At 43.1% G+C, this 26,760-nt stretch overlaps 2 protein-coding genes across 3 annotated transcripts in view; both read left to right on the top strand.

Annotated features, from left to right (window-relative positions):
• The window catches only part of sipa1l1 (signal-induced proliferation-associated 1 like 1), a 68,241-nt gene extending 49,183 nt beyond the window's left edge, over nt 1-19,058 (top strand). For both annotated transcript variants that reach the window (XM_084030530.1, XM_084030531.1), the window contains 15 exons: nt 505-1,084; nt 3,075-3,173; nt 3,643-3,818; nt 4,098-4,385; nt 4,862-5,011; nt 5,578-5,711; nt 8,832-8,929; nt 9,125-9,612; nt 10,587-10,784; nt 11,419-11,587; nt 12,126-12,360; nt 12,536-12,706; nt 12,866-12,977; nt 13,822-13,900; nt 15,192-19,058. In XM_084030530.1, coding sequence (XP_083886656.1) covers nt 505-1,084; nt 3,075-3,173; nt 3,643-3,818; nt 4,098-4,385; nt 4,862-5,011; nt 5,578-5,711; nt 8,832-8,929; nt 9,125-9,612; nt 10,587-10,784; nt 11,419-11,587; nt 12,126-12,360; nt 12,536-12,706; nt 12,866-12,977; nt 13,822-13,900; nt 15,192-15,335 — 3,121 coding nt within the window. In that variant the 3' untranslated portion in view covers nt 15,336-19,058. The remainder of the gene's footprint in view (nt 1-504; nt 1,085-3,074; nt 3,174-3,642; nt 3,819-4,097; nt 4,386-4,861; nt 5,012-5,577; nt 5,712-8,831; nt 8,930-9,124; nt 9,613-10,586; nt 10,785-11,418; nt 11,588-12,125; nt 12,361-12,535; nt 12,707-12,865; nt 12,978-13,821; nt 13,901-15,191) is intronic.
• A 6,832-nt stretch (nt 19,059-25,890) lies between these two features.
• The window catches only part of LOC311026839 (regulator of G-protein signaling 6-like), a 63,301-nt gene continuing 62,431 nt past the window's right edge, over nt 25,891-26,760 (top strand). Inside the window, exon 1 of the mRNA XM_084030532.1 lies at nt 25,891-25,988. The gene's annotated coding sequence lies outside the window, so the exon portion shown is untranslated. The remainder of the gene's footprint in view (nt 25,989-26,760) is intronic.

Here is a 26,760-nt window from a genome sequence, read left to right as displayed (position 1 = left end):
GATGCAATATTGAGAAAAGACAAGTTGACTTACAACACAATACACAAGTATGAACTAATTTGCTATTGTGTATGTACAGCATTAAGATGGATCAAGCTGAGACACAACTATTTTGAAGCAGATCATGCACAAACAAGCAGGAACTAGGCCTGTAGCCTTTTCCACATTTAAATTCACTCTGTTTTTGTTTTTGTCCTGTAAAATCATGTAGCAGTCGAGAATTGTGCCTTTTATGTTCCCATACTTGAGTGAGCAAACTGCATTATATTTTTTTGATGCAATGTGACATTCTGAGTAGATATACTGTGTAATAAAACACTAAATGTAAGCCACAGGATCTATGATGTTGCAGCAAAACACCCACCCTAAATTGGCCAGAGTGTGCGTCAAAACTGCTTTAACAACTGATTTAATGACAATTAATTATTTTCTTCTCTCCTCCCAATTGTCCTTTCTCCTCTTGCCTCCTTTCCTCTTCCCTGTGTCCTTCTCTTCTCCCTGTAGTGTGGCTGTCACTCGTTCCAAAGATGTGCCCTCTTTCGGCCCCCGCATCCCAGAAGGCGTCACCTTTCCCAAGTCCTCTGTGTTCCGGGACTTCCTGCTGGCCAAGGTCATCAATGCAGAAAATGCTGCCCACAAGTCGCACAAGTTCCGTGCCATGGCGACCCGAACGCGCCAGGAGTACCTGCGCGACCTGGCTGAGCGCCACACGACGAGCACGCCCATCGACCCTTCTGGAAAGTTCCCCTTCATCTCGCTGGCCCACAAGAAAAAAGAGAAGAGCCGGCCCTATGGGGGGGCAGAGCTGCGTAGCCTGGGGGCGGTGACCTGGTTGGTCCACGTTGAGGACCACGGCACCGGAGGAGAGCTAGAGGCCCTACTGGCCCTCTCAAATGACTTTCTCATCCTGTTGGACCAAGAGGCCAAGGCTGTGGTGTTTAACTGTGCTACTAAGGACGTGATTGGCTGGACGCTGAGCAGCCCTGCGTCTTTGCGTGTTTTCTACGAGCGGGGGGACAGTGCGTCTCTGAGGAGTGTCAGTAATAACACTGAGGATTTCAAAGAGGTGGTCAAACGTCTAGAGGTTAGAAGATACGCACACCAATACATTACACGTGTGATGAGACTGATGGTTGTGTGCTCAGCATGCATAGATAATGAACTTCTACAATGTGTTCTTGCCTGTAATATGTTTAATAAGTAACTGAAGACAAGGCTACTGCACATTCAAAATCATATTAGGTCAGTTGATAAGATAATTGAGATAATGCAGTTTGTTAATGGTAAATGGACCTGCATTTATATAGCGCGTTACACTTCATACACTGATGGCAGAGGAACCGCCTGCACATCAGGAGCTGCACATTCACACACATTCACATGCCGATGGCTTCGGGAGAAATTTTGAGTTCAGTATCTTGCCCAAGGACACTTCGGCATGTAATTGTAGGAGCTGGGATCAATGTCAACACTGTGTTTTTTTTTTTGGTATCTGTAACCAAACTGTGGGCATAAATGGCACTGAAAAATGAAACCAGACCCCATGTAGTTGTTGGGAGACTCTGAGTAAGACAAACGAATGGCAGAGGTTACACACATTCATTCATTCATGTCAGCAGACGAGTACTGAGAAACCAAATCAATGGACTAAATTGCTGTTGGCTGCTATTGATCATTTACCTGGCCCACTCACAGTCTCTCCTACTATTTACTGCTGGCTGCCAAAAGGACAACGTTTTTATACCTACATGCAAAAGCTGCTGTCTCATTAGTGGTCTCAGCTTATTGAGGGAGTTTGAGAAACACCTCTGGACAACATGCTCCTACACCTACACATAGTGAAGTGGAACTAGCTCTTCCTTAGCTGTTTCCATGGAAACTGGTTGGAAAAAAAGGTGTTTTCTTATGCAATCATGAGTGCTTTAGAATGCATTCATTTCCCCAGCCTCTCCTACCTTCTCTCTCTCTCTCTGTGTGTGTGTGTGTGTGTGTGTGTGTGTGTGTGTGTGTGTGTGTGTGTGTGTGTGTGTGTGTGTGTGTGTGTGTGTGTGTGTGTGTGTGTGTGTGTGTGTGTGATGGTTTTTATCATGTGTTTATGTAACCTGGATTGAGTCCACCATCTTTGATTTGCACACGTGCTGACAAACACATTTGTACACACACACACATCGTTATTTGTCTCAGGATTCAGAAATGTTAAACTTCCGTGTTGCAGTGTATGCATTTGGTGAGGATATTCAAACATTTGGAGTACCTTGGTGCCTGAGAGAGGAAAGAAAGCGGCCTCAGGCCACTCGCTTTTGGAATTCGTCTCTCTCTCTTTTTCACCTCTCTCTGCTCTCATTTTGAGAGCTCTATATCATTTTTTTTTTCTTGTACTCCTTTTCCTCTCCCACGCACACATTCACAGACATCAGAGGCCATCATAACAATTCCTATCAGGTGCCAGTCTGCGGCATTTTTTGTAATCACACATCCTTCTGAGTTTGACTTCTATAGAGTTGCCTTGTTCAGGCAAGGTGTCCTGAAGCCGCCAGGAGCGTTGCAAGAGGAAGGAAGAGAGGGATGAGCCGCGACTGACCTCAATGAAAAAGTAGTGAGGGATGGTGACTGGCTGTACCAGATCTTTTGTCAAGCTGTTTCTCCTTTTTAGAATTTGAATTGTTTTCATCTTTTCCTCTTCACTCCCTGTGAAAAAGTTTCCCACTCTACCTGAAGAGTCGCATACTTTCACGAAAAAACATCAAGTTCTAAAAGTGTCTCCCCTAAGTGACACAACTCTGTGTGAATATATACAGCCTGAAGTTTTACAGCAAGAGACATGCCTGTTTTTCTTGCTGTCACCTGTCTGTCTGTCTGTCACTTTAGTTGTTAAAGAAATTTTCTTCAACTTCAAAGAAAAATTATGTACATATACACTGCACACACTCATGCAGATCCTTTTACCTTTTTCCCCCCTTTTTCTGTTCACTTTTTTCCCTTCACCTCTTCACCAATATGCTTCTTTGTCATCATTTCTCCTCTGATAAGTCATGTCACCTCATCTTTCATCTGTACTTTGTGCATCTGTCCAGGTTCTGACTAAGGGCTGCGAGACATCAGAGATGACGCTTCGTCGAAATGGCCTGGGGCAGCTGGGCTTCCATGTGAACTATGAAGGCATCGTGGCTGAGGTATCTGTCTGAAAATGTATTCAATCTAGTTAATTGGGGTAGAACGTGTTTACATTGAAGATCTTGATATGCTTCATTGGCCTTCCTTATTCCAATACTATGCTATTCTGCTAATGAATCACTTGTTGCACTGTGCAGGTTTATTTCAGAATCGTAATCAGTAAACATCATTTTACTTTTGTTCATATTAAACAAGCTGGTATGGGGAGACACTTTTGCTCTCCCTCATTTTAGACGTGATTTGGTTTTTATGTATTATCTCGTATTACATGTGCTGTATTGGTGTAAATGTCTGAATATATGAATAGGAAGTCTGCGCAATATATTTATTGTAATGGAGAAGACATTGTTGAACATTAACTACTGTAGGTGAAGTCATATGTAGGCACTCCCTGTCTTCAATATCACTGTTTGGATTATGAATCATCTCACCACCGCGCCTGTAATGCAATCAATCTGTTAATGATAGGTGGAGCCCTATGGTTACGCCTGGCAGGCAGGACTGCGGCAGGGCAGCCGATTGGTAGAAATCTGTAAAGTTGCTGTAGCATCGCTGACCCACGAGCAGATGATTGACCTCCTGCGGACCTCCGTGACGGTGCGCGTCGTTATCATCCCACCTCATGACGACGCCACTCCACGCAGGTAGGCTGGATGTTTAGGAGAGGTGCCATCAATTATTTTCTTTTCATGCAAACCACTTGTTTGTTAATATATTAATGTAGGAGAGACCGTTAACAGAGTTGCCTTCATGTCGTACCTGTTAAGTGGTGCATCGCATTACTTCTATAGGCTGCTTTGTTTTATTTGTCTCATTGGATTTTTAAAGTCACAAATTATTTCATAATCCCATTCCAATACCTGCCATATTTAAAGCAAACCCCCACTTACACTCACAAAATGTCCTCTCCTCTACTTCTACAGAGGCTGTTCAGAGCTCTATAGGATGCCTGTGTCAGAATACAAGAGCAGCAGCAGCGATAGCGGCTCCTTCGAATACAAGTTCCCCTTCCGCAGCAACAACAACAAGTGGCAGAGGACGTCCAGCAGCCCTCAGCAGTCACTGACTGCCTCCCCACAGCCCCACACACCCAACCGGGCCATCAGCCTGGGTAGCTCGGTGGGGAAGACCCTGTCAGCTGAGAGGTTAGAGAGGGGCGCAGTCATCCCACGCAGTGTCAGCAGTGATGGCCGGCCCCTGGACACCAAGAGGTTAGAGCCCCTTTGCTTTTTCAATGTGCATTATTAGATTGTTATATAAATATCCAGATATACAGGATGGGGGTACCAAAGCAGAATACAAACTGTAAAATATATATTTTGAAAGCCAAAAATCTCAGAAGCTTGTGAATTTATATTTGAGTCAGTATGTGTTTTGTTTTTCTTCTTCTTCTGTGAAATAAAATATATTTTTTTTCATTTCTAACATCCCCCAAAAAAACTACTTGGAAATTCTGCAGATCAAAAGCAGCCATTGAGTATGCTTCTGATTTTCAAGCAGAAGCGTTCAAGTATCCGTGTTAACTCTTCTCACCCAGCATGTGTGGGAAGTAGCAATCAATGGAATTTCCTGTGAAGGAAAAACTTAAAATGCTGTGTTCATTTCATCTTCCTTTTATTTCCATCATTTCCACGTGCCCCTGCATTCTTACAGTTCCTGTGTGTATCCGTGTTTGTTCCTACACCAGGATGTCTCCGGGCAGTGAGAGCTACAGCCTGGCCTCCTCCCTGGCGTTGGGTCGCTCTCCTCACAATCGCAGCTCTCCCAGCAACCTGTCTTGTTCCAGTGACGCCTCCGGAAGCTCTGCTCACTGGAGACAGAAGTCCATGCCTGAGCAGTAAGGAAGGGGGTTATTTTTAATTCAAAATATGATATCAGAAAAGCTTATCAGATCACCAAATTCCCTCCGTATCATAATTGTTTTTTCTGCTTCCTTGAGTTACTTCTGTTATTTAATTTTTCATGTTTTTTAACTCATTATTATTGATAAAAACATGTTTATCAAATGCTTATTTAAAACATTACCTTGCATGGTTGTATGGTCATGAGCTGATGTGTAGAATGTGTGTTACAAAGGGCATTACTATTTTATTCGTCTTTAGAAAGCAGAATGTGTTTCCAGTATTAATAACTCCACTGATCTTTGAAGACTATTTCCACTGGTGTCCTTGTTTAACAAGGAGGAAGGAAGATGATTTATTCATTGCTGCAGTTGTAACAGTGTATTACATTAGGTGATAGTGTTTGTATATATCTGTATTATAATGCTCCTGACAGAACATGTTTTTTTATACTTTGTCATTTCTGGCTCTGTAAGTTTTAATCAGTGGAAACACACATTTAGCTGAAAATAAAAATAACCCCTCATCATTCTGATGTTCCTACTGCGTGCTCATTCATCAGGTTTGTTGGCAGCCGCCACTCACCGATGTCTGCGGAGAGACGAGAGGTGGCTGGAGAGGGCGGGTCCAGTGGAAAGTCCACTCCCAATTGGTCGAGAATGGAGGAAGGAGGAGGGGCCGAACGAGGATCAACAGGTGAATATATCTCGTAGAAAATACAGTAAAATTCAAGCGTGACTGGTATTTTTTATTTCTCTCTAGGGTCATTTCCAAAAACTAGGGTTATTTTTTTTTAAATAACTACTTTTGTGAGACTAGCATAGCCTCTTTGCTTTCTATTATCTATTTGGGATGGTACTCTCTATTTATTTTAAATCTTTTTTGTCACCATGAGCACTGAAGGATGATTGCTTCATTATTTGTATGGATGAACCAGTTGGTGAATAAGTCGATCTGCTCCAACAGATAGGCTCTTTGGTCTTTTTATGATAGTATTTGTTTGACAGACACAAACAAAACTAGCTTTTCCTCCATTAAATGTGGTGAGGATGCGTGTTTTTTTTTTGTCCTTTGTCAACAAACCCTGATGAATATGCCCCTCCATAGAGTCTTCCCACCAGGATATTTATTTTGCCATGTCTGACTATGCAGTGCTGTTCCAGCCTCAAACACATTTTTTAACAGCATTATCCCACATAGAGCAGCTCATCAGCGTTTTTTAACAGCTTTGGTACAATCATTTAAGATTCTGTGGCTCCAGCCAAATACAAAAAAATTACATTTCCATGCAGAACCCTGCTAATGGTCCCAAAATCTAAATCTATTATATTGTAGGTAGATTCTAATGTTTGTGTGTGTTTGTGTGTGTGTGAGAGAAAAGACACTTTACTCGTAAATCCGGGGAGGGAGGGACAGTGCAGGAAATAAATCATTCATATTTATCCATATTACTAAATCCTTTGAATTGTCAGCTATATCCAGAGGGTGTGTGTGTGTGTGTGTGTGTGTGTGTGTGTGTGTGTGTGTGTGTGTGTGTGTGTGTGTGTGTGTGTGTGTGTGTGTGTGTGTGTGTGTGTGTGTGTGTGTGTGTGTGTGTGTGTGTGTGTGTGTGTGTGTGTGTGTGTGTGTGTGTGTGTGTGTGTGTGTGTGTGTGTGTGTGTGTGTGTGTGTGTGTGTGTGTGTGTACCTCCTCATCCGCTAGTGACAGTGTTTTGGAGCTGATATTCCAACTCTGACAGCATCCACAATCTTCCTCTTCTCCCTTCATCCTCTTCCTCCACCTCTTCTGCAAGCTGTGGATTATATTGCTTTCTCAGAGCAGGTCTTCATGTTTCTGCAAGCAGACAAGATGGGAAGATAATGAGGCAAACACAAGAAGGAAAGAAATAATTATCGAATGGGGTGGAAATGAGATCAAACGGTGATCTCAATGAAAGTATATGGCTTTTTCTGTCTCACGTTTCACTTTATTCTACGAGGTTTGATGAAGGAGGAAGAGAAAGCGGAGAAATTCCTTCTTTTCCTGTCAACACAGTTGGCCAACCTTCTCTTTGTGTGGATTTCCTTCCCTCCCTTCCTCCAGTCTGTTCCCCATTCTCCACTGCCGCTTATGTTTGCCACTCATTCATCTTTTTATTCCCTTGTATATTGGCTTTCATTTAATTATGAGTATTCTTCCACGCACTGTTTTTTTTGTTTTGTTTTCCAGCTCAGTCTCTGAAAGCCACAAAAACGACATGCTCCTCTGATTCCCAGTATGATCTTGCTTTGGTTGATTGTGTACCAGCCTACTTTCAGCTGTGTCCTCAACCTGTTCCTGAATGTCACAATCACAGAAAACAGCCCTGGTCTGTCATTTTGTGGTCGCTTATAGCACTTATGTCGTTATTGGTCAGGGTGGAACAATGCGGGCTGAGCCAGCTCAGACCGTGTCAGCCAAGTGTTCTGCCCTACACATGTCTACTTTGCTGTCTCTGTGGTTTAGAGTTTTGTTCCTTCCTTTCCTCTTCCTCCCATTTTTGCCCCCTTGACCCGTTAAGTCTTCAGCAATGATGATGTGGCTGTGTTCTGTCCAGAAATAACCCATACAGTCATGCAGAGGGCAGAATACTCACTTTTGCTTTCTGTCACACAAACAGGACTTTACTTGCAGAGTTTATGTAGTCTTTACATCGAGCAAAAAAGCAAAGAATCTGTCCTCCTCTGGTCAACACGTTTATTACCTTCACATACTACGGACCGAGCTGAGCGTGCCGTCTGCAGCTGGCCTCTCCAGGCCACGGCCAATTGACTGCAGTTCACTTTTGCTGCTAGATGCTGGACATTCTAACGTTTCGACCAAACTCTTCTTCACTTCCCTGGAGTCGACGAGCAATGAGCGCTCGATAGTGCTGCAATCAGCAGTACCGGGAGCCAAACAATAGGCCATACCGAACAGACATGCATTAGTTATCATTGCATTAAACCTGTCGCATCTAGGATATTTTGATATCATGGCAGGTTTATGGTTAATTCATTAATTGATGCGCGAGATACAGAAAATTACTATTTGTTACGACTTCCCTTGCTATGCCCTAACCGTTTGTTTTGGATCCACAAAGCCTACAGCAGTGCACACATTAACCCAGGGTGCTGGGAAGATGGTGTTCATGGGCTTTATCAGGCTTTTCATACCCATGGTTGACCAATCTCATCAATAACGCTTTAAGAAACAAAACAACATATCACACTCCAACACTTAGTCACATGTTCTGCTTATATGTGCACAGGCGTGCACACGTGCAATCACCTCTAATTAGTGCAGAGAGCCCTAGGGGCCACTATGCAGTGAAAGCTATGCAGAGTAATGAATATTCTAAGAGAGTTAAGGGATTCACCCAAGCAGATGTTATGATACCTCCCTTAACTCTGCCTCTCACTGTGCTTTGGTCATTAGCTGCCTACTCTGTACATCTTGTTGCATAACATCGACAATTACACAACAGTCCCATTTATACCCCGAGTTTTGCTTGAGGACACACATATTCCTTCACGCGAAACAGCTGGCCCAGAACAAACAAGGCCAGCAGGGACTGTCAGGGGACACATTTCTGTTTGATGTGCATTACGTTTGATGACAAATGGTCGAGGTTTTGGTCCATGGACATGGCAAAGGCAGAATTAAAACTCTGTCATGGTTGTAAGCCTCCAGGAAGTACTGTAGTAGCAAAATACACATATGTGGGCAGAGGGAGGAGAACAACTCATCTGTTTGCAGCCTCAAACGTGCATGTGTTTGTCACCAACTCAGGCTGTATGTTGGTCCATTTATTGCAGAGGCCCCGGTCTCCAAGTCTGGTCAAGGCTACTCCGGAGCTCCCCGCATTCAGAGGCAGGAGCAGGTCATCCACCTGTCCCCGAAGAAGGGCAGCCAGGTGAGGCTTTACACCTGTCTTCCACTATTTACTTTCACCATCAGAACCCTGATGGTACAGTTTAAATTAGTCCTGTAACCCAACTTTGCTTTCTTATTCCGTGGCTCAAATGACATTATTATTATTATTTTTGTTAAGGACTTTCTGAGATTACAGAATTTCCCCTCACCATCACCCTTTTGTTTGTCCCGGCAGTCGGATGGCCCTTACTCTGGGCACTCCAGCAGTAACACTCTATCCAGCACAGCTTCCAGTGGGGGCCACAGCGACAGCGATAAATGGTACGAAATGGGAGCGGGCGCAGGCTCCAGTGGTGACCAGGGTGAGACGGAGCCCAACGGCCTCGGCGGAGGAGGCTACCTCCAGGGGGCGTCAGCCGACAGCGGCATTGACACCAGCTCGTACGGAGCCTCTCACCACACACACCCCCACTCTCATCATGGCAGCACCACCTCCTTGCTGGCTCCTGGCGGAGGCCGAGAGAGCAGAGAGCGGTCAGCGTCTCCGTGGCACAGCCCCACCGAGGGAGGCCGCAGGATGCTGGAAAGGTCGCCAGCTGCCGCCGAGTCCCCGGGCCCTCCAGGAGAAAGGAGTCTGGACGGGACAGGCAGGAGCCCACCTACTCATCTCCTTGTTAGAGACAGCAGCACCTACAGTCTGAGTGAAGCTGGATCACACTCGAGGTCTGTCTGTGTGTTTGTGTATATTTGATTTAGGAGTTTGTGTGTCTGTGCAGTAGTACAGTATGCAACTATATAATGTATGTGGAGTAACAAAGTACTTTCTGTATATTTATACTGAATATATATTTTCTTATTAATAAGATGCCAGTAGAAATGTCCTTTAAATGGATATGTTGTACTTTATACTTTGAGTACAAGTAGTTGAATCAGTAGAATCGGGGTTAATCTAAATTCTCTCAGTAAAAGTTGCATGGTGAAGTATTTGCTTGACCTCTGCAGCATGTTTCCAATTCTCATTACTCAAGCCAATATTTCTCCGCCCAAGAGGAACACACACTAGACCACCTTGATCGCAATGGGTTTTTCCTGGAAACTGAGCATGGGAGCAATTTAAGCTCCCTCTTATCTTTCCACATTCGGCCTCAGGAAATGTGGAACACATGTCCAACCTTTCATAGCTGAACTGGTGTCTCGAGCTGAGCAAACTCCAGTGGCTCGCTCTTCCTGTTTGAGCGATTCTTAATTCACCCGTTCAGATAGAGTTACAGCTGCTGACATGGGCATCGTCAGCCCAGCATTTAAGAAGCATTTGTATTCTGTCAAAGTGGCGGAGGAGGAATAAGAGCGGGCTCTGAAATGAGCTTGACCGCAGGTGATACTTTGATATAATTTTCCATCCATAAGTCAACTATGCATGTCCTCCCTGGAAATCCCTCGAGGATAAGAATACTGCACCTTTGAGATTTTTACGAATGCTTGACCCAAATTGATTTCTTATGGGGCAATTTTTTTTTTAATTCTCCTCTCTAAACAGAGATTAGGGTAAGCCATAAAACAAACCTGTCGTTGCCTTAAGATGGAGGATTATGATTCAACTTGTATACATCTCTCATCGGGGTCAAAGCTTTTCTTCTTTGTGATACGTTTGTCGCGATGAATAACCCCTCTCATTCTGCCCCTCTTTTACCCATCAGTGCCAGGCATTCAGGCCACAGCTCCCCGAGAGAGGAGTCCTCCTCCTCCTCCTCGGCCACTTCCCCTTCATCCCAGTGCTCTTCATCCCCTGGACCCAAGAGCTTCTACCCCCGCCAAGGAGCTCAGTCCAAGTACCTGATTGGCTGGAGGAAACCCGGTTCCACCATCAATTCTGTCGACTTCGGCGACACACGCAAGTAAGGATAGTACAAAAAAGAAATGAACAAACAAGTAATTGGGTGTTTAATTGTATTTCCCACTCCAGCAGTGGATTTAAACTGGTGTGGTTTCATCTCTGCTGTAGTTTGGAAGAGTTAGAAACCGGGGGACATAGTGGCTTGAGGTCTGCTTTTATAAACCCACTAATTCCTGCAGGGAGTGGATAAATGAAGAAGAAGACTTTTGTATTTTATTCACAATCCCAATAACACTCAACCAATACTTCCTTTTGTAAAACTTATAATGTTGCATTTTTGTTAAGACTGTCAGAGGTGATGCAGTGTCTTCATCCCTTTTTGGATATTAGGATGACAAAATTGAACATCACTAACTTTACAATGATAGTAAGTATTGTTGGGATGCTTCTTCAGACTGAATTTGATCTCACTTTACTTTCTTATTAATGTCTTCTGATCGTGATAATATGCATTCTACTTGATTACCCCCTTGTGGTTGAAGAATATATTACACTGAAGGCTTAATACAATAACTAACCACATATCTTTATTTTTTTATCAATGCAATTAGATTATATGGAGAATCAACATTTCCAACATGCATTATTTGTCTCCTGATTTTGTTTGCTTAATTGTCTGTCTGTGTGGTTATCAGGAAGTCTCCAGGAGAGGGTGGATTGGAGGCTGTTCCAACCCCGGCGGCCAGGCCCTCTCTTCGGGATATGCACTCGCCCCAGCCGCATGCAAAATCTACGATGGAGGAAGACGTGAAGCGACACTGTGGCCCAGACAGCCCGCCACCGCCACGCAGACACAAAGAAAAGGTCTGCAGGCTTATTTGTGAATAGTGTTACTGGGATAACCTGCTAATAGGAACGTATCTTTAATCTTTTACTTTTATATTAAACTGCTGCTAGCCAGGGTTATTTTTTTCATATATTTCTAGTGAGTGAAGTTAATTATGGAATATAATTATCTGGACAAGGCTAAATCAAGCCCTTACAATTCTGCTCCTGACACATTACCCAATTAATGTTTGCCTTTCAAAGCAATCTTTGTGATCACAGCATGTCATTATTGGTGTAAATTGTGTGAGCAAATATTAAAGTAATAGTAATTTTTGTAATTAATCACTTAACACATAAGTTAAAGGAGTACTAAGTGACCATTTGTATATCAATTACTCTCCGCATGTAACCTTAATCCTTGAAAAAAACTTCATCCACGGCGTCCGTGCCTCCGTGCTTCTCAAACACATGCATTCTAAAAACAAAAGAGACAGGGATCAGACGGGATGCAGATCCTGTGTTTTGCTGATATTATAATAACACTACAACCATCACTTCCTTCCGTCCTGTGCAGCATGGCCAGAAATCGCCACCAAGCCAGCCTCTCAGCCACCGCCGCTCGCTCCATCGCACACTATCCGATGAGAGCATTTACCGAGCCCAGCGCCTTCCTCCCCTGTGTGACTCAGTGACCGAACCGACACTCGGCGCAGATGTTCTCTTCAGCTGCTCCACCCTCCCACGCTCGCCCACCACCCGCGGTGTCCCCCTCCGACGGCCTTCTTATAAGCTGGGGGTCAAATTGCACGGTAAGTGAAATGAGTGCAGGACTTGAAGGTTAATACATCCACAGTAAATCACTTGTTTTCCGTTCCAGATGTGTATCTGCTGCCCCCTTTTGATTGAAAATACCTAATGGCCCACACAGAAAAGGTTAATTTTCCACTCACTTCTTTCCACAACTTCTTTTTTTGTTGTTTATAGGTGACCTTTCGGCATCTGACACATCGTTGGTGGATTTGGTCGAGCGCCAACGTGGACCCCTCCCTAAGGAGCTGATGCCCCTCCCCTCTCAAGATAGGGACAGCCCCTTAGAGTGGACACACCTGGTGGATGTGGCCAGTACCTTTGAGAGTGATAGAAACACACACTACGGTATTATCCAATGCTAATAAGTGCACACATGTCTTGTATTTGGTTATGAATGGACTTACCTAATGTATATTTCAGTTAGTAATTTAACTCTGGCTGGTTTGTGTATTTGTAAACTAACATGACTCGCTGTCACCTTTGTCCATTTCTGTCTCCTTCCAGTCCAGAGAAGTTATGTGTTCGGAGATTCAAACCACAGAAGCAGCGGTGCCTCCAGTCCCCAACAGCCACACATAGAGCTGCAGCCTGCTCCACTGTCACGGCCCTCATCTAGGTAACAGCGCACTCATACACTCTTTACCAGATTTCTTATTTACATCACAGGTCAAAAAATGCTCACATACAAGAATTATGCAGGAAACACACGTGTCCTTGGGACTGAAGCTTGTTAATTTTACAACAAAACAGCTAATTATAGTTGACCACTCCATTTATTCATTAGTTAGTCGTTCCATTGCGTTGCTCCCGTTTTTTAAATGGTATATAATCTTCTTAACTTGTTTCCAGCTCATCTTTGTGAAGCTACTGTCTCTGCTCTGTGACACATTCGCAAGACCTATTCTTACTATCTGTTCCCAATGCCCGTCTTGAAATAGGAAAAGGGGCTTTTTTTTTACATTTTTGCTTTGGATCGATTTCGGTCGAGCGGAGCCGTTTTCAAAAATAGATTGAAGGAGTCGCAGAACGGCACATTGCAGATGCTTTGACTGAGCGAACTTCCCCTATGTGATCCAGGATATGTCTTATTTTGGTGTATTCATGCTGTTAGCTGAAACGTTGTATGTTTGAAACTATGTTTAGTGTGCTGCTGCCTGCATGGCCTGGACACGCCGGGATTTGTAATCTCAATGAGGCTTTTCCTGGTTAAATACAGGTAGTTTAACCAGAGCGAATGCATATCGATATTAGCAGATGAATAAATGTAGGGAGTGTGCAGGAAATACAGGGTGAACGGTGAGGTAGTGTAGCAGAAGAGATGTAACTGTGATATGTACCAAACACAGTAAACAGTAACGTATACAGGTACAGTGAATGAATGGAGAGAATGGAGGGTAAAATAACTGGTAGTATGGTCGAGGGATGTGTCCCATGTTCACTAATGGCTCTCTTATCCACAGTGAGGGTCACATAGGGCTGGAGAGGAAGGTCACCAAGCTGGAGGCCATGGTGAAGATGCTCCAGGAGGACCTGAAGAAGGTGGGAGGGAAAACACAAACATATGCACATACATATACATATATGTTTAGTCTGAGTTCATTATTCCGTGGTGCATCGAGAACTTGTATCCGCATGTTTACAACCTCTCCTCTGTGTTGTGCTAAAAGATCACTTTCTGGCTCTCTTTGTCTATTCAAGCGCCAGTAGGGATGGAAATGAAAGGCCTTGGTTAATTTGCATACAGCAGAACACGGAGCAAACATTGTGGTACATAAATACTTTGACTTCATTACAACAAAATACACAGTCAGCAGTTGAGCGCTGCCACTGTTGATTTGCTTCTGCACTGCCACTTATCGTTGTTAACCGCTAACTCTTATTTTCCATTTATCATAATAATCCTCATCAACTAATGGACTCAAAACGTTTTCCCAATCCACTCATACACTCTTTTCCAGTTTGTGTGGGATGCATTTCACACATCAGTCTTCATCCAGGCTAACTCTTCAGTGGCAAGCCATTCCTGCATATTTTTCACAGGACATTTATACTGTAAAAATCATGTTCAAAGTCAAATTTAGTAAATAAACAAATTTCAAATTGTTTCAAGAAACCACAGCAGACAGCAGTTTACAATACAATACCCGATGTGTCTAGCGCTAGCTTCTACTGTCGATCCCAGTCAAGGATGGTCACTTTGTTCTTGGCCAACAGGACTGGAAGCTGCTGCTGTAGCCCTCTGTTCCCTTTAAGGCTTAGAGCTGCTGGTTGCAGACCTGTTAGCTACTCTGACCTCTTCACAAGAATTTCCCCGTCAAATTGCTGTGGTCTGGCTGTGATTTATTTCTCACGCAATTCTTTGTAAATTCTCTGCTGCCTGTGAAATACTGCAAAGCATTAAGCTGTCTGCTTTTGCTTTTTTTTAGAAACAGTAGATGAGTTTAACACCAAGGGAACCTAAATGTTTCACTCTCGCCTCCTTCACCCACGCTCAAGCCAGTAGTAATCAGTTTGCAGCAACCATTTCAGTTGTTTTCTTTAAATGGCTACAAATGTATGTTCATGGCCCAACTAGGGATTAGCGTTCGCTGTGTCAACTCTTAAAATTGACTCACAAAGCCCTTGAGTTCTCTTCAAACCTGCGTCAGATGTGTTAACTATATTTATACCAAGAGTAAGGTGGTTACATTGACTCTAGTGTTTACCCTTTATTGTTCATCTATGTTTTACATGTGAGACACTCATTGCATTATTCTTTTTCCCCAAAGTTATCTGCTTAACAGCTGGTTTGATTTCTTATTTTCACCCGACCGTTCTGCATCTTTCCCAGGAGCGAGACGAGAAGGTGAGACTTCAGGGTCAGATCAAGAGGCTGTGGGAGGACAACCAGAGACTGCAGGAGGAGTCGCAGACCTCTGCCGCCAAGCTTAAGAAGTTCACAGAGTGGGTCTTCAACACCATCGACATGAACTGACTCCTACCCGCACATTTTAACCCACACACGCACACGTTCTTGGCAGAGGGGGAAGAAAAGTGGAGACTTGTTGTTGGACTCGATAAGCCTGATGCTGCTGCACCCTCAGACCATCTTCCATTGGCTTCAAACATCAGCAGGTAATTGTCATCGACCGGCCTCAGTCTCCACAGCCCCCTCTGTTAAACTTCTCAGGATGAGACTCAAGAAAAATGGGTGTCGTTTATCAGATTATGAAGGACTGATCTACTCTCCAATAGAACCACAAGAGCGTTGCTGAATTGATCTTTCTCTCATCTCGCTGTGCTAAAATCTTTTTTGCAAAATTGCCAACAGAAAGGAAGATCTTCCCCTCCCTTTTTCTTTCTGAAGAAGCAAGCTTTGCCTCTTCCAGGTCACCAGATTCCCTCTGCCGTGCTTTCTGGGTGGATGTTCTTCTCTCGGTGGATATGCTTCTCTCTACGGACAACATACAGTCGATATTTTGGCCCCTTTTTTTTTTGTTTATTTTTGCCCAGCTTCTCTAAAAAGTGAGTCTTTTGTGCCAAACCAAACCCGCCACAGCAGAGGGTAGCAGAGACAGCCACGTGACTTAAGAGAAGACGTCTCTGAAAATGCCACGCAGAGTCAGACCGGTACGCCAGCCCAGCCGCTTGGAGTTTGCTGTCACACAAACGACTACATAAGAATGAATCTGAAGCCTCAATACCAATGGACACAGGAGAGGTTTTCATTTACTTCACTTGTAAACGGAGTGTGAAGAAGTTCTGTTCCGTCTGCCACTGACCTGGAAACAGGTCTATCTGCCTGTGAACTGGAAGGAAAGTTTTTTTTTTTTCTCTCCTCTGTGTCACTCATATCTGGATTACAGCATCCTGTATGTCTTTACAGCACAAACAAACACCTGGCGGAGGAGCATATTTATAAGCCATTGGCAAGTGGTGCCATTAAACATGACTGATATCCAGAGTGCTTTGGTCCATTCCAATTGTATGTGTCTTAAAAGCAATAGGAAGAAGTCAGGATGCCTGTCTCTGGGGGGAGGAGTTTGTTCTGGGAAGACGTTGGATGTGGAAGAAGATGTTTTAACACTTAAAAGACACCAGTCTCTTATCTTCCTCCATTAAAGCAGTGAACATCGTGCTTTGGGGGGAAAGGAAAGAGAGGACTCGCCATTCCCCTGCCTGGAATACAGCAAGCCAGTTAATCAGGAATGACAGACACATTTTGTGAGGGAAAAGTGACAGGGGACTATTTTTCCTAGGTTAATTTATTTCCTTGTATTATAATTCCAATAAATAAGTTGTTCTACTCGTGCAGTACAACGGACATCAGTGTTTAGTTCCTCGAGAAAAAGGTCACTAGCGATATTATTTAAATGGCTTTCTTTCTTAATTCTGGCGAGAGCCGGACTATATGCTTTTTGTTCTGTATTATGTTGTATTTTGTGGTGCCCAAGCCTGCTGTCGTGTTGCTTTCAGTGCCCTCTAGTGGTGACCAGTGGAAATGTCATGATTATTAAATGTGCTGCCAGTCACTCTGTATTTTTCCCCCCACGCATTCTTCAACCATCAGTCAGGATCGACCTGGGAGGCCACACCCACACTGAACAGGAAGAAAAATCAGGAGCCAGCTTTGAAAGATGACCAAAAGGTGTGCGTTTTTTTTTTTTTTTTTTTTTTTTTAATATATAAATATATATATATAAGAAGGGAGCAGACCTTAGGTGTACTTGTATGTATGTGGGTGTGTTTTCAATTTTAACATGAATTGTTTTCCTCAGGTTCATTATTAGTCAGGAACGTGAGGCTTTTTTTTGTTGAGTAAAGTAAAAATGACTTTAGATTAAAATGCCCCATGATAAGAAGGAGCTACTGTACCTATTTGTACCAGTGGCAGTGTGTGTGTGTGTTGTCATTGTGTGAATGTACATCAGTATCTCCAGCCGTGCCTACAGTCACTTACTTTGGTCATTTACTCCCAGACAGAGCAGGGACGTGCCTTTTTTTTAAGCAGCACCTGGGTGAACAGGTGAAAGGGAAAAGGCTCTTCTTCATCCTGAAAAATAAACAAGCCTGGTAACACGCACCCACCAAACACACTTGTTAGTTTTAATCAGCTTCGCGGTCACAGTTGGACATCACAGACGTTTCAGCCTTTCTCTTGTTTAGTGTGAAGATTTTTACTGAACACAATCAGGCCGGCCAGCCTACAGATGCAGGGACGAGTGTGTGTGTATGTTTGTGTGTGTGTGTGTGTGTGTGTGTGTGCGTTTGCATTCAGTTGCATGCAGTATATCTTTCAGGGCAGCTGGCCCCTGTAATAAAAGCGCATTGGAAGTAATGTTCCCCTAAATCACAAAGCTACTTAACCCAAGCAGGAGCCACAGAGCTGTTTCCTCATGGGGGGGTTATTTCAGGTCGCTAACTTTAGCACGGAACCGTTGTTCACATATGTGGTGTAAGCCTTAATTCCTAAGGGGGGAAAAAAACTCTCTTAAAGTTAATGTGCATCTTAAATTGATGCATTTAATAAACCCTGCAGCATACAGCACAAAACACCCGGGTCTGAATGTAAAAGAGAATATAAACGAGCCTAAAGAAATGTGATGTTTACTATAACTGACATTCAGCTCTGCAGTAGTTTTGCAGGGAGATGAGTGAACTAACAAAAAACAAAAAGATGGAGTGGATTCTGTTTTAAGAATCTCTTGCCAGTCTGTGTGGATAATAACACCAGTAAAGTGCTCAGTTGTTTTGCTGGATGATGGATTTGGTAGTTTTTAAAAACAAGTTGGTCAGTTGTGCAAAACAGTCCAGTAAGTCATCCAACAATGTGAAATCCACAAAAATATCTAGAAAATATAAGTTATATAGGCAGAAGTGTTCCAGTATGTCGATGCTTGAATGATGACTAACAGGTGATTGTTTCGTATTTTATCGTACAAAGTCTAGTTTTTTGTATCACAAATGAAATATGGCCAACATGAGAAACTGCAGATGTTTTTGCTCGCATCTTAAAAAGTGTGCGTCATGTTGGATGCAGTTGTCCACCTTATTCAAAGACATAAACATACACGCGTGAAACAGTTCCTCCAGTGTGAATGCAGAGTTATTTTACATATAGTTTTGTTTCTTTCCTCCAGCTTTTGTGTTTTGGTGCTTTTCAGAGCGATCATGGGAAATGTGAATGTTCAGACGTTCTGTTTTGTAATCTTTTATTTTTAAGAACCTTTGCACAATGTTTATATATATATATATATATATATATATATATATATATATATACACATATTGTCTTGATGTTTGCTCCGTAGTTTTCCTGACAATACAGAGTAAGGTGCTCGACTTTATCCACTTCAGAAAAAATCCGAACCCTTCTCTTCCTGAAGCATCACTGATCAGACAAGAAACAGGCTGGATGTTGTGTGTTCTGCGGAGGATGCTGGTTTTCAGTCGAGCACAACTTGCGAGGTTAGTGATTGCAGCAGGGGAGGAAGGTTTTATTTTTCTCGCATCGCTGCGTCGTGATAAACAGTCACGAGAAGTGATCAGCTCTGACTGGAGCTAAAGCACACAGTTTCAAAAGGTCCATAAGGTTTTACAGAATTGAAAATACTGTTTACATCCCGGATCCATTGTCTTTGTAAAATGAAAGGTATGAAAAGGACATTTGCAGTGATCACAGTATTAAAGTTTCTGAAATAAATAAATGGCGTATTGATTTGTGGTGCTGTTGGCTTGTTTGTGTTTCGGCACTGTACTGCTTTATTTTTAATCGTTTTGATCCCTTTCTTAAAGAATAATTAGAACAACTACAATAATTTGACTTTGAAAAAGCTGTGAAAAAACCATTTAACAGTGCAGTTTCCCCATGTTATTGTGAGATAGTGAGAGATATAATAACATATAATATACCATAGTGATACGCTGGAGTGAAGTACACCATAATACAAATAAATAATTAGAATATACAATTTATTTTCATATAAATGAAATGTAAATACAGTTTATTTAAATACTATATCTTTAAAGTATAATTTAAAACAAATAAATAAATTCATGCAATTGAAAATGTATGATTTTGCTTCTTAAAGTAAACCAATTTGAGATCAATAGATGTCATGAAAGCCAAATGTGATGCAAACAAATATTTGAAATTCTGTCAAAAGTTTCAATAAATGCCTGAATTAGGAAAAGAATTGGACTGATAATCACGTGTCAGTCTTCACAGAGTTACCTGGTCCTGATGTTTTCCTCTCAGCTCCTCTTTGGGTCACGGTGACGCAGATTTCCTTCCTCCTGCAGAGCTTCTGTCTGATTGTATCTGGCAGTGAGGAACTAAGACAGAGGAGAGGGTCCAGGTCTGGGATGTGGACTGCGTCTCCCTCGGGCTCCCATTGTTCCCCGATCACACTGATTCACCTGATTGCACTTTAACCGCTCTCACAGCCAGAACCCACCTCGCCTCCGTCTTCTTCTTCCTCCACACATTACGCAGTCACTGATCACCACTGCTGAAAGACATGATTGGGGAACATCATTCAACATTTCACAGATCACAGTGCTGTTACACTGTACTGGAACTAAAAATCGGTGCCAGATCAACCGGCAACAACACTTTTACAGCATTTCCAGGTTGCGGGAAAGCGTGAGTGATGTATGTTTTAACTTCCTGGTGGCAGGACGCCTAGCTGGCACTGCACTCATTTCTTTTAAAAATATACTAAAGCCAAATATTGTGTAATCTACAGCAAAGTCACCAAAAAATTCTGCTGAGTGATTTCTTGAACCCTCTGATAGTGACCAAAAAAACAGAAAAGACTACATAGAGACATTTCAGCTAAACCTGCTTGAAACTTGCTTGTTGCTCACAATAAATCCCATCTTGATTAATATGGCCTCAGTTAGTAGATGGCATTTGTGCGGTTGTCATAGAGACGGGTCCGTTGGAAAGCAAACACAGTAGCTGTTATAGTTTCATGCATAGCACTTAACTCACTCTGCAAGTAAATGAATTTGATGCCTGACTTGAAACAACACGGAGGTGTGCAAAAGCCTTGCATGTCCAACACATCTGTCGCCGTGACAACTGAGTAAACTTGATCTGGTGTGACTGTGTTTGGTTGTCTCGTCCTACAACGATTACGTTTCTGAATACAATCACCTACTCAACCTTTAAGCAGTGAGAAAATCAACATTGCTCCTTTATTTTGGAGGCCTTAAAAAAATTTCAAAAAAATTTTGATTGGTCTGTTTAGGCTTTATGAAAAAAAGCTGCTTTTCCTCAGTGAGATATCAATAAATCTCCCAGGACCAGAATATTATGCTCTCACCGTCCAAGTAAAATAGGGCTTTTCCAGCATTAAAAGAACACAAACCGGACTAATTTGTGCACAAAACAACGAGTGCAGCTGGGAAAGATGGGATCAGACTCGTGGGTTTGTCACCTCGGCTGCTGTGAATTGACCCGTGCTGCGTTTCCCGTCTGTCCACCTGCAGCGATTGTTTCAGAGTCGTTTGAGGCCGGCACAGCAGTGACGGCGGTCTCGCTGCAGAGGAGGAGAGGTTTAATGCGGAGGAGGCCTTGGATTACTCATCTTTGGTACAGGTGGAAAATGTGTGGGCTGGATCACCTGGGGTTCCTTTCAAGGATTTGCTCTAGAGAGAAATACGTGATGCCTAAATTGGAGTCTGATCAGGGAGAGCTGCAGCCTGCTGTGTTTTTTGTGCCTGCAAAGAGCTAAATGTGGACCTGTGGGTTTGGAAAAGGAGGCCATGGTGAAGTCTCTCCAGGACTCAGAGGTAAACGTGTTGCAAGAAAAAACAAAAACTCATATTTAACTTGGCAGTTGAAGTGTTGACCCTGTTAGGTTCAGATAATATATACACATAATCTGCCCGTTTATGTTCTGGGCTTCTTAGAATAAGTTACATTTAAACATCCATTCTCTGTCATCATTTTGCTCATTAAGAATGTATTCTGCTGTTTCCAGTAATGACATCTTCACTCAGTTTAGAGAATGATTACTGTTAATTGCATCTCTTTATTTTAATTTTCTCTCTTAGTAATTTAGTTTTTTGATTATTTTTTGTGTGTTTTGTCAATGTTATATCATTGAGTCTTGTGCTGTTTGTTTTCCCTTCACAGGTTTATCCACATAGTACATTTCTAAAAAATCACAAAAAACAATTGTTTTACTTGCCGCTTGATGGGACAACCTGTAAACACAACACTGACATTGTATCACCTCATAAATTGCATTTTAGCAAATAAAAGTAAACATTTTCTCTCCTTTTAGCTCAGTTTTGGTCTCCACCAACTCCTGAAACGCTAAATGCTCCATGATGTTTACCGGCTAGTCTCTAGCTGTTTGGTGCTGCGCGGGTCGTGGACAAGTAGCTCATCAGAGATGCTGTTTTCTGGTATTTTGAACTTAAACATGCTTCTGTGCCGCGAAGTAGTAAAATACAAAGTAACCATTGACCTTTAGAAAACATCAAATCTGACAATCCTAAACAAATCTCTTTCCGTATGCAATTTAAACAATTTGAAACAATGTACTCTTGTATTGATTAATTCAACTGCTAAAATCCTATCATGCAGCTACAATGCTATAAAGTCAGAATTAGAAACTGTAGTGCCCTGATCAATGTCAACATAAATCTGACCTGGAAACAGATGAACGGACTTAAAGCTGAGCGCACTAACAGCCATCAGTGTGTGAATACTGTAAAAGCTCCGCCCCCTGTGGCGATATTGTAAACCTTTGTTGATCCCCGTTAAATATGATGTCAACTTTTAGTCCATTCATTTCATCACTGCCGCCGTGTGTGACTGGGGTTAAAAAAGAAGCTTACCAGAAGCTTTTCCCTCTTGTGGTGTGTGTGTGTGTGTGTGTGTGTGTGTGTGTGTGTGTGTGTGTGTGTGTGTGTGTGTGTGTGTGTGTGTGTGTGTGTGTGTGTGTGTGTGTGTGTGTGTGTGTGTGTGGACCCTTGATGCTTTTATCCCACACTCTGCAGCGGCCCACACAACGCCTTCATGTCTCCGCACGCCTCTCCGCTCTTATCGGGCACTCAGGGCGAGAGTCTCAGAAAGTAGAGGTGTTTTATTCTTCAGAGGCTGAGGTTTGTTATTTATTATTGTGGTTTTTCCATCATTCCAGATGCGATTTACACATAATATATATATATCTGTCTGGTAGCTGTGCGTATTCAGCAGTCTCTCCCAGTCACACCCGGCTATTTCTTTTTTTTTTATAACATGCAAAGGATCATACAAAGCTCTTATCAGTCCGATGAAGACTTGGACTGCCTCTTCCACTTTCCACTCACAATTTGAAGTTTAACAAGTTTAACAATCACAAGGTTTCCAAAGTGCTGCACAAGAAGATAAAACACGATAAAAAGATGAAGTACATAATAGAAAGATAAAAGTAATAAAATAAAATAAATATAATGCGCTGCCAGCACAAGATATAAAGATATGCATGTGTACACATAAAATCACAAAACCAACACCCTACATGGTGTCAGAAGCCAACGTGGGAATCATTCCAAACGCTTTCTGTAGGTGTACATTTTAATTTGCTTAAATCGCCACTATTTCACTGATAAGAAAACAGAGGTTTCACCCCGTTCAACCTTCCCTCCACCTTCTCAGCCTGGACTGACCTTTGGATTTAGGCCATTAACTTCGGGTAGCAGCCGCCCAATGACCTGAGCTACTGGACTACTTTGCTTTCCCTGTACCGCCACCACCCAGACCCAGAGAAACCTTTAGAAAATGAAATCTGACAGTGTTTTTGTGATCGCTGGTTCTCTCTCAGGTTAATTCAGAGTTGTGTAAATGTTGTGATACTCGGTCCAGCAGAGATGATGCACTGTATTGAGTTTTATCACCACATGGCTCGTACGTATAGATGATGTAACACTTATTTCTAGCACCTTCCTCCACACAACCTCAGATCTGTCTCCCATTTCATCGTGAGGAACCCTCCCTTACGCCATACATAGACAGTTGGGAGTGTATTGATCCTAGATTTCGTTTTTGGATGGAGTGTAACGTCCAAATCTGTCCATATTGTATTGTAAGTAACATGACAATTATTGTGAGTCACACATATGAAGTTGCTTATAGCTTACTGGCAATAAATTATAATTTATTCCACGTATTTTACACCTCACCAATGTGCAAAAGCCTTTTTGGTAGTTTTGGATCTCTTTGTGGTCTTTTTCTGTGTCTGTTAAGGTTATTTTATATCTGGTTTTGGTTATTTAGCATCGCTGCGGTAAACTTGCTCCTATTTGTGGTCGTATTCTGTCACTTTTCATGTCTCTTTTTGGTCGTTTTGTGTCTTTTCGTCTACATGTTGTGTATCTTTGTCGTCATGTTGTGTTTTTTTACACATTGGCCCTGTGCCCAGGTGCCCGTTCAGGAATCGTCCATGCTGCTAACAGACACAACGTGGGTTTGCGTTTGAGTCTGAATGCATATCACGAGACATGTAGCTGTAATAGAGCACCAAATGTGGGGCAACACCCACCCGACCACTAACCAGCACACACACACACACACACTCTCACACACACACACACACACACACACACACACACACACACACACACACACACGCATACACACACTTCCCAGTGGGATCTTCTCTTCCTGTTTACTGTTGCTCAATAATTCAGTTGGTCCAGAGTGGAGGCTCGTAGCAGGTGTGTGTGTGTGTGTGTGTGTGTGTGTGTGTGTGTGTGTGTGTGTGTGTGTGTGTGTGTGTGTGTGTGTGTGTGTGTGTGTGTGTGTGTGTGTGTGTGTGTGTGTGTGAATGAATGTCAATCTGTCAGACCAGAGTGGTCCATTAGTATCAATGTTGTTTTTGACAACGGTTAGCTGGTAAGTGCATGTATTGATTTGGGAGCATATTGACGTCCATTTTTCCCTCATTTGCACGCTGAACGCCGCTGAAAGTGAGAAAGCAAAGAAAGAGACAAACAACTGGCTTTTTCAAACGTGCTGTCACTTCACTCTTTGTCCCAGTAACAGTTCTGTTGAAATTAGGGCAGCAAATATTTTTAGTCTCCTACCACCAGCTCTGAGAGTATGCTGCCCGACTCGCTGTTAACACGCTGTGCGTTGACGTCGCTGATGTGGCTGCATCTCACACATGATGAGAGAGTGGACCCCCCCCCCCCCCTCCCCCCTAGGCTACAGTAACAGCCCTGTTTCCTCCCTCAGTCCATCGTTGCATCAGAGGCTTTGATGTGTGTCGGTGCTCGGGCCAAACGTCCCCGTCAGCTCCTGCTTTAGAGCCGCTTCTGTCCGAGATGAGACGTTGCGAGAGATCACGCTGAGCGAGGGGAGAGAGAGGGAGACGTGGGAAAAGGTTTTAAGGGGAGGTTGTTGAGGAGCTTATTGGCTTGGAGTCCAAAACCATACATATTATGAAGCTTGCATGCATATTTGTCTCCACTTTAAAAATTCTATGTCATTTTTTGAGATAGTGCTAAACTATAGAAGCGTTTCCTGTTTTTAATCCCTGACATCTCAGGATGACGAATGAATCATCCAAAAGTGAGTTGTTATCTCAACCAAACCACCTTTCTCTTTGGGCTAATTAAATAATGAACTTGTTATCACGACTTTGCTATCCTGAGATAATTAACTCGCTGAAAGCATTAATGTTTCATTAGACAACTTTGAAACAAGCTAGCGACTGATGCATTGGCTTTAATAAACTTTGTGCTGAGAAAGTGTGCAAGACTTAATTCTCCTGCAAACCTTTCCACCTGCATGAGATGGGATTTGGAACAATCAACTCCAGCTTGATTGGATGGTGCTAAAAGCTACGCCAACAGTTACTATGAGGCCCGTGTCTGTAATACATAACAATATAACGCATTATAATCAGCACTGCTTTAAACATGATAAAGCATTATAAAATGACTTGTACGGTAATAGCTGGTCACTCACTTACAGTTTTTATCATGATGCATTATAACTTACATTGTTGTCATTATTATCCAAATACATTATAATCATGCATTGATGTACATTTATATATATTTATTCTAATAGTGTACAATATTAAAATGGGAGGTAAGCCCCGAGACTGAATTATAAGCACGCCCTAAGGGACCCTGGAAGTCCCAAATCCATGGTCGCATTCCAGTTAGTTTATGTGTTCCTTATAAGTCAAACTGCATCTGACCCTGTTTTACAGATGTCCAAATCCAGATGTCTTTCATGTTGAGTTCCTATTAATGTCTTTAATGCCGTGCTTGCTCCTGGTTGGCTACCTTTACAGGTGATATGGCCGGAGCCCTTCACCTGGCCTACGTGGGACCCCCCAGAATGTGACTGTGTCCTCACAATGTAAGTAATGCAAGAACTTACACACACAGCGACTGCATGTTAGAGAGAGAGAGAGAGAGAGAGAGAGAGAGAAGCAGCTGCTTCTGATCCCGCAGCTTCTCTCTCTCTCTCTCTCTCTCTCTCTCTCTCTCTCTCTCTCTCTCTCTCCCTCTCTCCCTCTCCCCCTCTCTCTCTCCCTCCCTCCAGTGTGCAGCGCTCTGGTGGGTCGGTGAAAACGCTTCTTGGCTTCGGAGCTCCGAGCGAGCAGGAGAGAGAGAGAGAGAAGCCAGCGCCGAGGTAAGGAGGAGCGGACGGAGGGGTGAGGAAGGTGTGATGTGGGAGAGAAAGAAAGGGGGAGAGAGGTGTTGAATGCATGGAGATGGAGAGAGGGAGAGAGAGAGAGAGAGCAGCCTTCGGAATGAAGACTTCAACATGCTCCTTAATGTTCCTGCAACACTCGCAGTGCTGCGACGTTGCTCTGATGTTGTTGCTGTACTGTGCGCGTCGGGAGATACGTGTGCGCGCGTGCGCGAGAGATGTTAATTCCACCTGTGATGGAAAGGAGCGCGCGCTTGCCTTGGTTGGTTAGTTAGAGTGACACTGGAGGGGATGCGAGCGTGTGTGTGTGTGTGTGTGTGTGTGTGTGTGTGTGTGTGTGTGTGTGTGTGTGTGTGTGTGTGTGTGACAGTGACGCGCGGCGGTCTCCACGCGTCTGGGTGTGAAAACGTGCACGCTGCTGTCTGCACCCGGACCCGCGGGGAGAGAGAGAGAGAGGCTGGTATTTGGGCAGTGGAACAGTCCTGTGAGACTTCAGTCAGCTGATGGAGACAGAAACATAAATGCTGTCTAACTTTGCATCCATTAAACTCTCCAAACTTACATCATGTTGGAGATTTGATGGATTAGTTGTTATGATTGTTGCATTGTTGGTTGTGTTTATCGTGTGTTGGATTTAAGACTTAAAGGTCAATAGTATGAGGACCCCCCCACTGCCTTATTGCCTTCTTGCAGTCCGCGCTAGTCTCAATGGGTTTGGCTCTTTGGTCCAATTTAGATACATTCACATTAA

Source organism: Eutrigla gurnardus (genome assembly GCF_963514095.1).
Source record: "Eutrigla gurnardus genome assembly, chromosome: 16".
Taxonomy (NCBI): domain Eukaryota; kingdom Metazoa; phylum Chordata; class Actinopteri; order Perciformes; family Triglidae; genus Eutrigla; species Eutrigla gurnardus.
This window is presented reverse-complemented; position numbering and strand designations above follow the sequence as displayed.